The sequence below is a fragment of the Melanotaenia boesemani genome, chromosome 16 (genome assembly GCF_017639745.1).
Source record: "Melanotaenia boesemani isolate fMelBoe1 chromosome 16, fMelBoe1.pri, whole genome shotgun sequence".
NCBI classification, from domain to species: Eukaryota; Metazoa; Chordata; class Actinopteri; order Atheriniformes; family Melanotaeniidae; genus Melanotaenia; species Melanotaenia boesemani.
The window spans coordinates 882,707-899,238 of NC_055697.1; the positions used below are offsets into that span (position 1 = coordinate 882,707).

Sequence of the window (16,532 nt, forward strand, 5' to 3'; positions counted from 1 at the left end):
ACATTCCATTGAAATGTGAATCCTGCAAGCTGTCTCCATGTTTTTTGGGTCCTCTCGTCATTGACAAAATTATTAACCCCTCTGCTGTCCTCCTCAAGCTCCCTCCTTCCATGAGGGTCCACCCGACTTTCCATGTTTCCCAGCTGAAGCCTGTTGCTTCCAGTCCTGACCCACCGTAACACTCTACACATCCTCTAAACATCCTCTACACAACCTCTAAACATCCTCTACGCATCCTCTATACAACCTCTACAAAACCTCTACACAACCTCTACACATCGCCTATACAACACTGGACAAAAACACCTAAGATCCGGAGAGATCCAAGAGGATACAAGTCTCCGTATCCGCGGCCCATCTGGACTGTTTCCGGGTATATACGGGAAGATTGGTGTGCAACAGATCCTATTATAGGATACCCTCTGTATACACATCTATAACAAATCCTAGTATGGGATATGCCGCGGAAACACATCTGTGATAGATCCTAGCATTGGATACCCTCCATATACACAACTTTAAGAAATCCTAGTGTATGGTATTCTCCGTATACACGTCTCTCACAGATCCTACGTCATATTCTCCGCATTCGTTTCTGTGACAGATCCTATGAGATATCCTCCACACATACGTCTGGAACAAATCCCATGACCCAATTCATACACAAATTAATTTTGCCCTTCCCGGATGACCCTCGTTCATTTGTACCCCTTTAAATGACAGTTTGTTTGAATTATTTATTTATTATTCACTATAACCGTGGCAACAGAAACTCAGACGCCGGGCTGCAGACGCGCCAGATCATGTCTGTGAGGCATTGCTGTGAAAGCAGGTGCAGGTGCTCCGTCAGTCCAGGAGAGACGAGAATGGAGCAACATTTTGTCGTCCGCAATGTCCCAACCAGCAGCGGTCAGGGTCCACAAACGTTAAATCTCCGTCCTTCAAACGCGACACGCCAACATCTTTATAAAATGTCACGATCAACAGCAATGTTGCATTCAATTTTAAATAGGTCGTCGCCTGTCTTTCTGTCTTGGTTACCTTACTCACACACTTGATACAGAGTGAATGGTGGATAACATTATAAAAACGATTTAGGATAGACTTACTAGCTTGATACACATTTAATGACCAGAGTGAATGGTGAATAATATTTCTTGCAATAAAAACGATTTAGGAAACTATCTGTGACTGAAACAGATTGTGGCAACATCCTCTGGACACACACAAGCTGTAAGAGCTTCACCCGCTCTCTGAAATGTTTGTGTCACGTAACATAGTTAAGCAATCATCTCCCTTCTCTCCACTGATCAGGTCTAATACAAAAGCTGCGGCCGACCAGGCTGCAGGTTCTGTGTTAGAGCCGAGACACGCCAGATCACGTCTTTGACGGGACGTCGCTATGAAAGCAACCTGCAGGCTTATGTAACGATGTAGGAAACTATCTTTGGACTTTGACTGTTTGAAACAAGTTGTCGCATCATCCTCTGGACACACACAAGCTGTAAGAGCTGCACCTGCCCTCTGAAATGTTATGTTTGTGTCACGCAACTGCAGCCGACCAAGCTGCAGGTTCCGTCTCAGAGCCGGTTGTCTTGGCAACGCGTCACAACGGGCGATATTAAATAGTCCACTCATCTGCTTCTTGTAAAAAAACTTACGATTTTAACGGTAAAAAACAACAATAACACATTAATAATTTATTTAATATTATTATTTAATTTATTTTGTAAGTGACCATGGTATAAGTGGGATAATTCCCTTCAAGGTGTCCAATATCAACGCGAACGCCTCCGCCTGGATACGTTGTCGGGCATTAGATATACATTTTAAAATACATAACAAATCTCATAACCCAACTCGTACACAACTGAATTTTGCCCTCTCTGGTGACCCTCATCCATTTTTACCCCTTTAAATGACATTTTGTTTGAATGACTCATTTACCAATTATTCGCTTTTTTATGTAATATATATATATATATATATATATATATATATATATATATAAAACAATTGGAGTTTTGGATATGTCCATGATTAGCAATAAATAAATAAATAAATGGACATTTTTTTTATTGTATATTTATTGTATATTGTACACATTGTAGGCAGATACAGGAAATCCTGGTATTTTCCACAGTGATGTTATGGCATCATGGACCCACCAGGGGGTGCTAATACTGATTTCTTTGCTTGTGTTACTGTATTATTTCTGAATATCAACATGTTGATTTAGATGTCAATTACGAACTTGTTTCACACCGAAAAATAAAAAAATAAAAAAAAATAAATCTTGGTGTTCCCATGTGGTCCCAAAGCTCCATAATATAACTCTCCATGAGAAGGTCACGAGAAGAAGCACGTATTACTACATAAAAACAGAGGTGGAAAGTAATAAAGTAACATATTTACTCAAATTACTGCATCTAGAACGTATGGATCTTCTGAACTCTTTTCCAAAAATAAAAACAAACTGTCTCTGAAACTCAACACCGGCCTTCCGGCCTTTGTAGTTCAGAGAGAAGAGAGCGCAGATTAGCGCTACAAACTTTGAAAATCATCCCCTGCTCAAGCTGAGCAAGCGCTTTACAGTCTAATGTTGTAGTATTCACTTGGCAAAATATTCTGTGGGGCATGGCACTTTATTTAATTTCTTATATCACCAGTCACTGTTTGTTAATTTAGGCAACTGATTATTTATGTTTGTGATATAAAGAAAAAAGCGCAGAGTTTTGTTATTAAGGAATTGCTCAACATTTTCAGCATCATGGAAACTTTGATTTGGTTTTATTTTCTCTCTTTTACTGTAGTGTTTTAAAAGTTTATTAAAAACAGTGTTGGACTGGATTTATGACTCTTCTTTGTTTACATCAAGTAATTTAAAGTAACTAAGTAACTTTTACTCAATTAAATTTAGTACTTTTTACTTTTACTTGAGTAGATCTTTGGTGGGTAACTTTTACTTGAGTAGAATTTAAGCAAAATAAAGAAATTTTAGCTTAATTACAATTTTTCAGTACTTTTCCCACCCCTGCATAAAACATACTAATGACATCAAATCACATTTTTTTTTCTTTCTTGTTAATCTTTCGCATACCTAAAACCTTAATCACCATCAAAGCCCTACCCCATAATATTTATGTTATACAAAAAATGAAATAACACTTTAAATCTTAAGTGGACCAGTGGAGCTGTGGATTGTACAGACATGTTCAGGTCTGCCACCATTTAGGCTTTGAAGGACAACGTGCTAGACCCATTCCACAACAGTCCCAGCAAACCAGCCACTCACCCTCCCCCAGCAGTACAGGAGATGTGGCCTCTTTGAAGCTGCTCACCTCTAAAGGTCCTCCCACCCCCACCAACACCTCTCTGTCCTGGAGAGAGGGAAACAAAATGTCTTCAAGAGCCTACTTATACTTGGAGCCATATTCCAGCACTAGGGTAGAAATAGGGGGCTTATGTCCTGTAAATACTGTTTGTGTTCTGTTTTGTTTGTGTGTGTGTGTGTGTGTGTGTGTGTGTGTGTGTGTGTGTGTGTGTGTGTGTGTGTGTGTGTGTGTGTGTGTGTGTTCTTTTTTCACTTTTATTGTTTTTGCTAACCCCAAGACAAATTCATTGTATGTGCAAACTCACTTGGCAATAAAGACCTATTCTGATTTTGAAATAGTTTATTAGTCAGATGCTGAGTAAAAATAAGAAAATGACTTGAAGTAGCCATGAAGTCGACTTCAGTCATCAACATGCTGACAGTCACTGAGTGTCCAGTGGGTTTATTTAATAATTCTTCTTTTTTATTTCTCCTGTGAGCTAGTACCTGGTCACTGTTATGCTACATTCATGATATGTCTTTTTGATTTGGTTATCATTTAAGAACTCTTGATGACTAGCAGCTCTGTTTTTGTTTTTTATTATTTATTTATTTTTTTGTTTCTTTTTGTAAAAGTTGTAGGAAATTTTCTGGTGTGTTCATGTACAGGTGTAACAGTTTGTTGTCTGGTGATGGTGTGGATTTAAAGGGTTGTTTCCTTCTGTCTGTGATGTTTTTGTCTCCTTTCTTCTTTCCTTTTTGCTTCTCTTTGCTGTCTTCCTTCTTTTTCTGTCCCCTCCGGTCAGGTCCAGCAAGATTACATAGATTCCGTGATTCAAAGTAAATTAATAAATGAATCAGATTATGAAGAGGAGCTTTACCCATAAGCCTCCCCTTGGCAGAGCTAATTTGTTCAGGATGATACAGCAACCAGATTATCATTTTGCTGCTATGATGCTGGACAGGACAAATTTAAAAAAAAAAAAAAAACTGCGTCGTCATCAACTTTGTGTAGAATATTAATGGTGGACAGTTAAGAAAAATTGAAAATATGGTTTGTTACATATTTTTGGAGAAACAACAAATCTTATTCCAAAATCATTTAAAAAATGGCAAAAAAATGTAATCTTTAAGTGATTAATACTGTTTTAGACTAAACATATCCTTGACCTTAAATGCATCTCAGTGATGACAGTGGAACAACAATGCTTAGTTTCCTCCCTAATTCTTGAAAACTTAACCTTAGTCTTGGTATCACAACGGCCAAAGATTCTTTTCAGTGGAGGTGTGTTAAGTTATTAGTCCTAGCTGGGAAGTTTGTTCTCTGCGTGTAACCCATAGTGTTGTTTATGTTCTGTTTATTTTTTTTTTATAATTCATTGTTTTTACACCATCACCCCAAAACAAATTCATTTTTTGTGCAAACTTGTTTAGCAATAAAGACACATTCTTATTCTGAAACAGTTTATTTCGCTGAGATGCTGAATAAAAATAAGTATCCAGTCAACGACCAAGTAATCAGCTTTGTTTGTTAGAAGATAATAATCTCCTGCTTAAACAATTGAAAATAAAATATACAGAACATAAACTGTATTGCAAGGGGATCAAGTATTAAGTGATATTCAATGAGACCAGTAAGTAAATTAAATCTAGGAGATATACATAAACATATATGAAAAATCCAGGTGTGCATATGCATTTATACATTTAACCATCAGTTAAAGTAAAGTGAGGAAAGAGTCATCTCAATGAAATAAGAATTTTTCCAAAGTAAACTTAGTTTTTAAGGCTTTTGAGTTCTAAAGACCACTGAGGTTGGAGCTGTATTGAAAAAGATCTTGTAGAAACTGTGAAGTTCGGCTTGCTGTCAGCCCTTTTCCTTTTATGAATGTGAAATTTCCCTGAGCAACTACTAACAGTAGCCGCTCACTCTCCTGTGGGATCCTACTCCTCAACTGTCGCACATCGTATGACGTCATCGATCAACGCCAATGTAGTTCTGCACTGCGCTTCTCTTTATTGTCGTGTTTTCAATTACAGTTCACGTCAATAAATTGTAAAAGTATTCTTCGGACAAAGCAAACGACTCTTCTTCGCCCAGACTCAGAGGACACGGAGATAAGTGTCGATGCCAACGGACAATTAAAACTTTAATTCTCATATTTGGCGCCCAGCTGGAGTTAGTAGCAGAGCCTGCCGCTCAGTCACATCGGACATTATGTGGAAGTAAGTTGATACTCATTTTTTTAGGCCTTTAAATTGTTTCAGTTGTTAAAGATAGTGAGTTACTTAAGTTTAGCTTCGCAGACAAACTTACTGTTATACCCATGTCCGTGAAACTGTAGTAACTTTATTTGAAACTAAGATGTTAAACGCTAGCTTTTATGGGTTCATTCATCGACGTAAGGCCCATCGGCCATTGTTGCGACACGTCCACGTGATCGCCATCTTGGTCCTGGCAAGTAAGCTCCTCATTAAATGAATACAAGTGAACGGTTGTTTCATTCAAACGGGATTAAATATAAAACGTTTGTACATTTTTGTGGGTGTGTTTCAATATTTATTTTATGGTTGAATCAGTTAAAACTGTTTCTTAATTGTTCAATAACCACTGACAGACAATCGAGTGCTTATTGGGATTAAAGTAAGTTAAAAACATAATGGGTGGACAAAATTACTGTCAAAAGTAAAACCTGGAGTAAATTTGGGTGGCTTCTTTTTTTTTTTTTTTTTTTTTTTCGTTTGTTATTTTCCTGTGTAACACAATAGATATTTATATTGTAATTCTCTGGTTTAGAAGGTGTCCCTATATAAAGTAGTAAAGCCTAATTTGTTGTACATCAATACATCCATATTTTTTATTATAATGTAGATAAAAAATGGCACAGAATGTAGATTTTACTCAGTATTTTGATAGCCATTGTCATTTTAAAACACCAAACAACAAAAACTAACACGATCACAGACTGAGACCTGCGTTTGTAACTAGAAGAGACTAATGATGGAATTAAGCTTTGTTCAAATCCTGCATATTTACATTATAAATGTATATTAATATACATTGTGCCTTTTTTAAGAAAAATAAACTCAAAATCAATAGTAGAAACAAACGTTCCCGATCCTGTGCTAAGGCTGCAGGTCAGTGGAGAAATAGGATTTACATGCTTTGGTTTCTGTAAGGATTTTGTTCTAATTTTCACAATCAATACCTAAAATGTTGCACAACATATCTGAACATGTTTCAGGGCATTGTGCAGTTTACACCAAGACATGGACAAGATGATGGCCAAACTGGACGTGACTAAAGCGCTGGAGAACTGGAGGTGAACTGGTGGTGGTAGCAGTAACAGAGGAGCTGTGGAACCACACACTTCACAGCATTTTCCTACATTCAATCTGTAAGCTGTTTACTAAACCTTCTTGTTATTGTTGTTGCTTATATGGGAAAATATTGCATGTTCACTGGTGAGTTATCAGTCTGAAGTTCCCTTAGATAAAATATGTCCACAACCACACAGAAACAACTTATTTTAGAATTATTAACCACTGTAATGAGGTGTAGATTTATTTATTGATCTTCTTCCTCTTTTTACAGAAAGTTTCTAGAACTGTCAGCATGATGAGGATCGCGAGGAGACCAGAATGCCTGTACACCCTGAGGTGGTTGGATATGTACACACCAAAAACACTATTTTAAGCAGCTCAGTACAACTATGCTTGGTAGAGAAAACTGTTACTTGGTAAAATGTTTTCTGTATGTTGTGCAATGAGCAGTATGTATCTAAGTGTGTGTGTATAAACATATAGCTTACAGGTAGTACAGAATCAATACAGTACAGAATGCAAATATGACGGCTACGTCCCACAATGCACCACGTGGGATGACGTGCTTTCCCAAGTTCTCTTAATTGTTTGATCAACACCATCTTGTCCTTTTTGTCTTTTGTTGACAGCAGTGAAATTAATGTTCATGCAAAGAAAATGTTTTTCTGAAGTGGTTTAAACAATAAGGGACTAAAGATGGAAATTAGCTTTGCTAAAGTCATAATTAGATTATAAATGTATATTAATATGCAAAAAAAATCAATAGAAACAATCCTTGTTCCCTTCATTGTTTCCTTCAGTGACTTAGAAACATGGGATTCATGTGCTTTGATTTCTGAAATGATGTTCCAATGTTTACAATCAAAAACTGACATGTTGGAAAACACACTTGTAAATATTTTAGGGTGTGTGCAGAGCACACCTGAAAGTTGACAAGGTGATGGAGAAACTCGTTGAACTGACTGAAGCTGTGGAGAACAGACTGGCTGCAGGAGCAGTAACATCAGCGACTCTGCAGCAGATTCCTACAACCCATCTGTAAGTTACTCACTAAGCCTTTATTGTTGTTTTCATAGATTTGAGTAAAACAGATCTAACGTGCATCTTCATACACTGTTACTACCCCCCCCCACCTGGAGGCTTTAAACATTCAGAACCACTGTGATAAATATCCACACATTGTCCCTATTTTAGGAAAAAATGGAAAGGCTGCATGTTAAACTTTATGGAACCACTGCCTTAGTCAAAATATGTCTGCAAACACAGGCACAAACAAAAAACAGCTGTACAAGCCGCTGTAATGTGGTGTTTCAAAAGTTTGTCAAAATATTTTTCTCACATGATCTAAATTTTATGTGTTTGTGATATTGGCTGTTTTAGCGTGAGGTAAAAAGGATCCACAGGAGTCTGGAGGATGGGCACAAATACAGAGGAAATGAGAGGTAAGACATCTAATACCATTTAGTAGTCTGTAAGTTGATTACAAAATATGTATTTTCTATGCAGCATCACCTTGAGTGGTTACATATTCATCAGATCACAGACTAATGATGCTTTAGTCCATCTTAAATTGACTCAGATAAAAAAAAATAATGGCACTTTGATTTTACATAGTCACTAACGAATTTTCAGAGTAGATTTAGTATTTGTCATGTTTCATGTTGCTTTGTTGTGTTTTCTATGATGTAATCTGCAGGTTCACGTCTGAGCACAACTCCGGTGGCACAAATTCAATGTCGTGGACAATTGCAGATGAAGAGGAATGTGACACCTCTTTGATCAGAAGTAAGTTATGACTCTAAAACTTGTTTAAGGTTACTTCTAAAAATAATGCTTATCTCTCCAAAGAAAGACAATTTGTTGAAAAGCTCTTTCACATATTAATGTGTCACTTTTTGTGTTTGTAGGAGCAACAGATACTTTGAGAACATCAGGAGGGAATCTAAGTTGTCAGAAGACAAAGTGGAAGAGGATCGGTTGTTGAGAGCCAAAGCTCTCAACAACCAAAGACATAGAGTGAGTTGAATCACTTATAGATTTATTTATTTTTAAGATCCTTTAGAATGCATCGGATTTGTGATTTGCTTTTGTATCACATTACAGTGTTGTAGTCAGCAGTTTTATCTCTGGCTACAACAGCTGAAATGTGTTGTATGAACTGTGCATAAAGATGAAGTTTCTGGCAGTAAAACTGTTTTATTATGTTCATTTTTTAATGTATACATTTAAAGTGTTCTCATTGACCTATAAATGTCATTCTCCATTGAGAGTAATATCTAATGTTTTCTGTTAAAGCTTTTCAATTCACGCCGATCTGCTGCTCGCTCATCTTAACCAATGAGGAGTACAGATACCTGGAACGGGCGCCTGCATGCATGATGAGCGACGAGGAGACGGACACTGAAGACAAAGACGTGTGGAAAGCGTATCCACCTGAATGGACGGCAACAAGACTCACGAATATGTTAGAAAGGTGTCAGCACCACCTCGTTGACCTACAAAAGATGTCCTCCAGGATGGTGCACCGGAGAGTGCCCAGTGGTGTATATAGCCAGAGGCAGCCGCTGAGAAGAATCAGATCCATTTATTTGAAATAAAACTGTGTGCTTTAATTAAGAAAAAAGAAAAACATTGGTCTGTTTTTCATGTCTGACATGTTTTCATTCAGCTATGCAGTTATGTAGATGCACCTGATTTATTAGACTGCTTCATTCTGTTCTGTTCCCACTGTTCAGTTAATAATGCTGATATTTTTTATACAGTTTAATCTGACAATGTCATTTTATAAATGCTTGCTGAAATAGTAATGTGTAATTTGGTCAAATGATTTGTACAACATGATGATGGTACACAAACCAAGATTAAAGACTGTCACATTATAACTATGATTGTGATGTTTGAAACTGACTGGGTGATTTTAATGCCTGCTAAGATCTTAAAAGATAAGAACTAGGTTAGTACTTTTACATGAAAGGTTACATGCCAAACCATATAATTAATGAAGAGAACCATTAAATCAGACATATTGCATAAATGAAAAATCCGCGAATATCCCGCGGGCATCCGTCATGGATGTTCGACGTATTTCCTTTAATCTGTGAACATGATCTGCCAATGATGCGGTCAGTATCCGAGGCGATCTAAAATTGGATCCGCGAGGGATCACATGAACATGCATCTTGTGGATACCTCGCGGGTGAAAATCCGGGGTTTTGGATTTTTAGTGGTCCGGATCCAGAGGGATGTAAAAATAGTACCCGTGAGGGATGCGGCAGGGATTTCCCCGTATCTTGTCCATATTTGCGACAGTTACGGACAGATAGCGGTATCGGATCGCTCCGTATCTTAGTACTTTTCGTCCAGTGCAACCTCTACAAAACCTCTACACATTCTCTACAAAACCTCTACACGTCCTCTACACATCCTCTACACAACCTCTGCACATCCTCTACACAACCTCTACACAATCTCTACAAAACCTCTGCACATCCTCTACACATCCTCTACACAACCTCTACACATCCTCTACACAACCTCTGCACATCCTCTACACAACCTCTACACATCCTCTACACAACCTCTGCACATCCTCTACACATCCTCTACACAACCTCTACACAATCTGTAGAAAACCTCTGCACATCCTCTACACATCCTCTACACAACCTCTACACATCCTCTAAACAACCTCTGCACATCCTCTACACAACCTCTGCACATCCTCTACACATCCTCTACACAACCTCTACAAAACCTCTACACATACTCTACACAACCTCTACACATCCTCTACACATCCTCTACACAACCTCTACACATCCTCTACACAACCTCTGCACATCCTCTACACATCCTCTACACAACCTCTACAAAACCTCAACACATTCTCTACAAAACCTCTACACAACCTCTACAAAACCTCTGCACATCCTCTACACAACCTCTACACAACCTCTACACATCCTCTAAACAACCTCTGCACATCCTCTACACAACCTCTGCACATCCTCTACACATCCTCTACACAACCTCTACAAAACCTCTACACATACTCTACACAACCTCTACACATCCTCTACACATCCTCTACACAACCTCTACACATCCTCTACACAACCTCTGCACATCCTCTACACAATCTCTACACATCCTCTACGCAACCTCTACACATCCTCTACACAACCTCTACACAACCTCTACAAAACCTCTGCACATCCTCTACACAACCTCTACAAAACCTCTACACATCCTCTACACAACCTCTACACATCCTCTACACATCCTCTACACAACCTCTGCACATCCTCTACACATCCTCTACACAACCTCTACAAAACCTCTACACAACCTCTACACATCCTCTACACAACCTCTACACATCCTCAACACATCCTCTACAAAACCTCTACACAACCTCTACAAAACCTCGTCACATTCTCTACAAAACCTCTGCAAATCCTCTACACAATCTCTACACATCCTCTACACAACCTCTACACATACTCTACACAACCTCTACAAAACCTCTACACATCCTCTACACAACCTCTACAAAACCTCTGCACATCCTCTTCACAACCTCTACAAAACCTCTACACATCCTCTACACAACCTCTACACATCCTCTACACAACCTCTGCACATCCTCTACACATCCTCTACACAACCTCTACAAAACCTCTACACATCCTCTACACAACCTCTACACAACCTCTACAAAACCTCTACACATCCTCTACACATCCTCTACACATCCTCTACACAACCTCTGCACATCCTCTACACATCCTCTACACAACCTCTACACATCCTCTACACAACCTCTACACATCCTCTACACAACCTCTGCACATCCTCTACACATCCTCTACGCAACCTCTACACATCCTCTACACAACCTCTACAAAACCTGTACACAACCTCTACAAAACCTCTGCACAACCTCTGCACATCCTCTACACATCCTCTACACAACCTCTACAAAACCTCTACACATCCTCTACACAACCTCTACACATCCTCTACACAACCTCTACACATCCTCTACACATCCTCTACACAACCTCTACAAAACCTCTACACATCCTCTACACAATCTCTACACATCCTCTACACAACCTCTACACATCCTCTACACAACCTCTACAAAACCTCTACACAACCTCTACAAAACCTCGACACATTCTCTACAAAACCTCTGCACATCCTCTACACAATCTCTACACATCCTCTACACAACCTCTGCACATCCTCTACACATCCTCTACACAACCTCTACAAAACCTCAACACATTCTCTACAAAACCTCTGCACATCCTCTACACGTCCTCTACACAATCTCTACACATCCTCTACGCAACCTCTACACATCCTCTACACAACCTCTACACATCCTCTACACATCCTCTACACAATCTCTACACATCCTCTACACAACCTCTACACATCCTCTACACAACCTCTACACATCCTCTACACATCCTCTACACAACCTCTACAAAACCTCTACACAACCTCTACAAAACCTCGTCACATCCTCTACACATCCTCTACACAACCTCTACAAAACCTCTACAGAAACCTCTACAAAACCTCGACACATTCTCTACACATCCTCTACACAACCTCTACAAAACCTCTACACAACCTCTACAAAACCTCGACACATTCTCTACAAAACCTCTGCACATCCTCTACACAATCTCTACACATCCTCTACACAACCTCTACACATCCTCTACACAATCTCTACACATCCTCTACGCATCCTCTACGCAACCTCTACACATCCTCTACACAACCTCTACAAAACCTCTACACAACCTCTACAAAACCTCTGCACAACCTCTGCACATCCACCACACATCCTCTACACAACCTCTACAAAACCTCTACACATCCTCTACACAACCTCTACACATCCTCTACACAACCTCTACACATCCTCTACACATCCTCTACACAATCTCTACAAAACCTCTCCACAACCTCTTCAAAACCTCTACACATCCTCTACACAACCTCTGCACAACCTCTACACATCCTCTACACAACCTCTGCACATCCTCTACACATCCTCTACACAACCTCTACAAAACCTCAACACATTCTCTACAAAACCTCTGCACATCCTCTACACATCCTCTACACAATCTCTACACATCCTCTACGCAACCTCTACACATCCTCTACACAACCTCTACAAAACCTCTACACAACCTCTACAAAACCTCTGCACATCCTCTACACATCCTCTACACAACCTCTACAAAACCTCTACACATCCTCTACACAACCTCCACACGTCCTCTACACATCCTCTACACAACCTCTACACATCCTCTACACAACCTCTAGAAAACCTCTGCACATCCTCTACACAACCTCTACAAAACCTCTACACATCCTCTACACAACCTCTACACATCCTCTACACATCCTCTACACAACCTCTGCACATCCTCTACACATCCTCTACACAACCTCTACAAAACCTCTACACAACTTCTACACATCCTCTACACAACCTCTACACATCCTCTACACATCCTCTACACAACCTCTACAAAACCTCTACACAACCTCTACAAAACCTCGTCACATCCTCTACACATCCTCTACACAACCTCTACAAAACCTCTACACAACGTCTACAAAACCTCGACACATTCTCTACACATCCTCTACACATCCTCTACACAACCTCTACAAAACCTCGACACATTCTCTACAAAACCTCTGCACATCCTCTACACATTTTCTACACATCCCCTACACAACCTCTACACATCCTCTACACAACCTCTACACATCCTCTACACGTCCTCTACACAACCTCTACACATCCTCTACACAATCTCTACACATCCTCTACACAACCTCTACACATCCTCTACACATCCTCTACACAACCTCTACACATCCTCTACACAATCTCTACACATCCTCTACACAACCTCTACACATCCTCTACACAACCTCTACACAATCTCTACACATCCTCTACACAACCTCTACACATCCTCTACATAACCTCTACACATCCTCTACACAACCTCTACACATTCTCTACACAACCTCTACACATCCTCTACACATCCTCTACACAACCTCTGCACAACCTCTGCACATCCTCTACACATCCTCTACACAACCTCTACAAAACCTCAACACATTCTCTACAAAACCTCTGCACATCCTCTACACTTCCTCTACACAATCTCTACACATCCTCTACGCAACCTCTACACATCCTCTACACAACCTCTACAAAACCTCTACACAACCTCTACAAAACCTCTGCACATCCTCTACACATCCTCTACACAACCTCTACAAAACCTCTACACATCCTCTACACAACCTCCACACGTCCTCTACACATCCTCTACACAACCTCTACACATCCTCTACACAACCTCTAGAAAACCTCTGCACATCCTCTACACAACCTCTACAAAACCTCTACACATCCTCTACACAACCTCTACACATCCTCTACACATCCTCTACACAACCTCTGCACATCCTCTACACATCCTCTACACAACCTCTACAAAACCTCTACACAACTTCTACACATCCTCTACACAACCTCTACACATCCTCTACACATCCTCTACACAACCTCTACAAAACCTCTACACAACCTCTACAAAACCTCGTCACATCCTCTACACATCCTCTACACAACCTCTACAAAACCTCTACACAACGTCTACAAAACCTCGACACATTCTCTACACATCCTCTACACATCCTCTACACAACCTCTACAAAACCTCGACACATTCTCTACAAAACCTCTGCACAATCTCTACACATCCTCTACACATCCTCTACACAACCTCTACACATCCTCTACACAACCTCTACACATTCTCTACACAACCTCTACACATCCTCTACACATCCTCTACACAACCTCTACACATCCTCTACACAACCTCTACACATCCTCTACACATCCTCTACACAACCTCTACACATCCTCTACACAACCTCTACACACAAAAAAACCCTACAGTTTCGCTCTGTGATTAATTGTGCACTTTTAAATTAATTTAATCACTACATTTAGACACATAAATGTTACTTTGTCCATCACATCTGTACTTAATAATTTTAATCTCATTTTGACAGGCCTGAATTTAAATGAAAAGCTCTGATGATCATCCAGCTGTGACACTGAAAACTTCTCTAATGTAATATCTAGGAGTTAAAACTCATGTTTAAGAGCAGTGAGCATCCATAGATGGAGGAAGCTGTTGTCCAAACAGAAACTATTATTCCAGTTGCTCAGTATCTACAAAGAAAGGTGGAACATTCACTAACACATCAAATCACTTTTCACTTTCTTAATCAAAGGAAATCAGGAAATATTTATTTCTGGATGGATTTATCATGTTGATAAGAAGAGTTGAAAATGTCTTTTTCCTTTAAAAGAAGGCCTACAGCTATATAAAGAAAATACAGTAAATTTAGGTTTACTAACATCAGGGGTGTCCAACCCGCGGCTCTGGACCTTCCACAATGTCTCTAAATTCGTGGCTAAAATATTTTTTTAAATCTATCTTGTCATTAGGTTGGAAACCAGGGACTTTTTTTTGTTGTTTACATAATTTTCCACAAATATCTACATCCCTTAGAAGAAAGTCTGTTTATCCTCTTTTTATAAAGGTTTTATGTTTTTCTTTATTTTAAAACCTAAAAATGGAAATAAAAAATATAAAACCAAATATTTATGAGAAAGAAGGATGAAATGTTCAGGATTTACTAACTAAAAGGTAAAAAGTCAGCAGGATGAGTTTAAAGCTGTGAAGCTGCTTCCTTCTAAACACAGAAGGAACAATATGTGATGAATATCAGCATCAGGTGAACAGACAGAAAGCAGGATGAGAATCTCACAGCTTCTAGATGGTGAGGAGAGAGAAATATTCACAATATGCACAATAACTTCCATCCAAAAATCACAATGTTCTGCCATCTGCATGAGTTAAAGAGAAACGCTGGTTCTTCTTCTTCTTTCTTAAGTTCCAGACAGAAAACATCTCTTCATGTTAATAAAGCCGCTCTCTCCTGATTACATCAGACGCACCGCTGCAGCAGGAAGGGAGACATGGACGCCATGTTTCTGTCATCAAAGCCAGTGGCAAAAAAAAAAATATCTTCTCACGCGATTAAAAAAATTAATGCCGTTAATGTAGCGTTGCGTTAATGAACGATTAACGTGCTAACATGCCCAGCACATATGGTAAAAATAAACCATCTGAAAGTAGATGGCGCCTTTGGGAAAACATGACATCTATACTCTCTAAGACTGGAAACAGGAGTAAACACTTTTACATGGTAATTAATATGTATTAATCTGCTCATCTGTTCATCTAGTTTATCTGAAGACAAAGCTCCTCTGTACAACCAGCTGTTGACTCTTGGTTAAACCAAAAGTTCACCTTTCTTCAGTAGCACAACTGTAGCGTCACAGCCATCATCCAGTTCAGCATTGGTGGCTGCCCCATTCCTCAAGCTGGAGGACTTCTTCTTCTGTCGCTCCAGAAAATGAACAATGTGAGAATTCAACCTGAAAACGAGATCAGTAGGTCAAGTCAACTTACATAACACACACAGCTTTAAATACTGTTATTTCTTATTAATTAACATGTTTAACCAGGTTTAGATTCAGACAGAGCTGTGTGGAGTTGAGCCCTGGCACATAAGCTGCCGTTTCATTTTAGGCAATAAACCCTTCTTTGATTTTCAGCTCTAAATAATTACATAAATATTTTTAACAGTTAAGACAATGAAACTCCTTTCTGTATTTTTTTTCTGATGAAAATACCTGAGCAAGTCCAGTACACACTTGTCACGCGTGTTGCTCATTAGGCTACATCTGCAC

The 16,532-nt window shown here is 39.2% G+C and overlaps 1 protein-coding gene and 1 long non-coding RNA gene across 2 annotated transcripts in view; one reads left to right on the top strand and one right to left on the bottom strand.

Annotated features, from left to right (window-relative positions):
• Positions 1 to 16,532, bottom strand: part of LOC121655186 (sodium/potassium/calcium exchanger 3-like) — a 150,348-nt gene that overhangs the window by 49,142 nt on the left and 84,674 nt on the right. The window contains exon 11 of the mRNA XM_042009661.1: positions 16,090 to 16,217. Coding sequence (XP_041865595.1) covers positions 16,090 to 16,217 — 128 coding nt within the window. The remainder of the gene's footprint in view (positions 1 to 16,089; positions 16,218 to 16,532) is intronic.
• LOC121655198 lies at positions 5,462 to 9,094 on the top strand. Its single transcript, XR_006013088.1, has 8 exons — positions 5,462 to 5,539; positions 6,559 to 6,636; positions 6,909 to 6,973; positions 7,542 to 7,675; positions 8,018 to 8,079; positions 8,334 to 8,422; positions 8,545 to 8,653; positions 8,933 to 9,094. It is a non-coding gene; the product is annotated as an uncharacterized LOC121655198 (long non-coding RNA).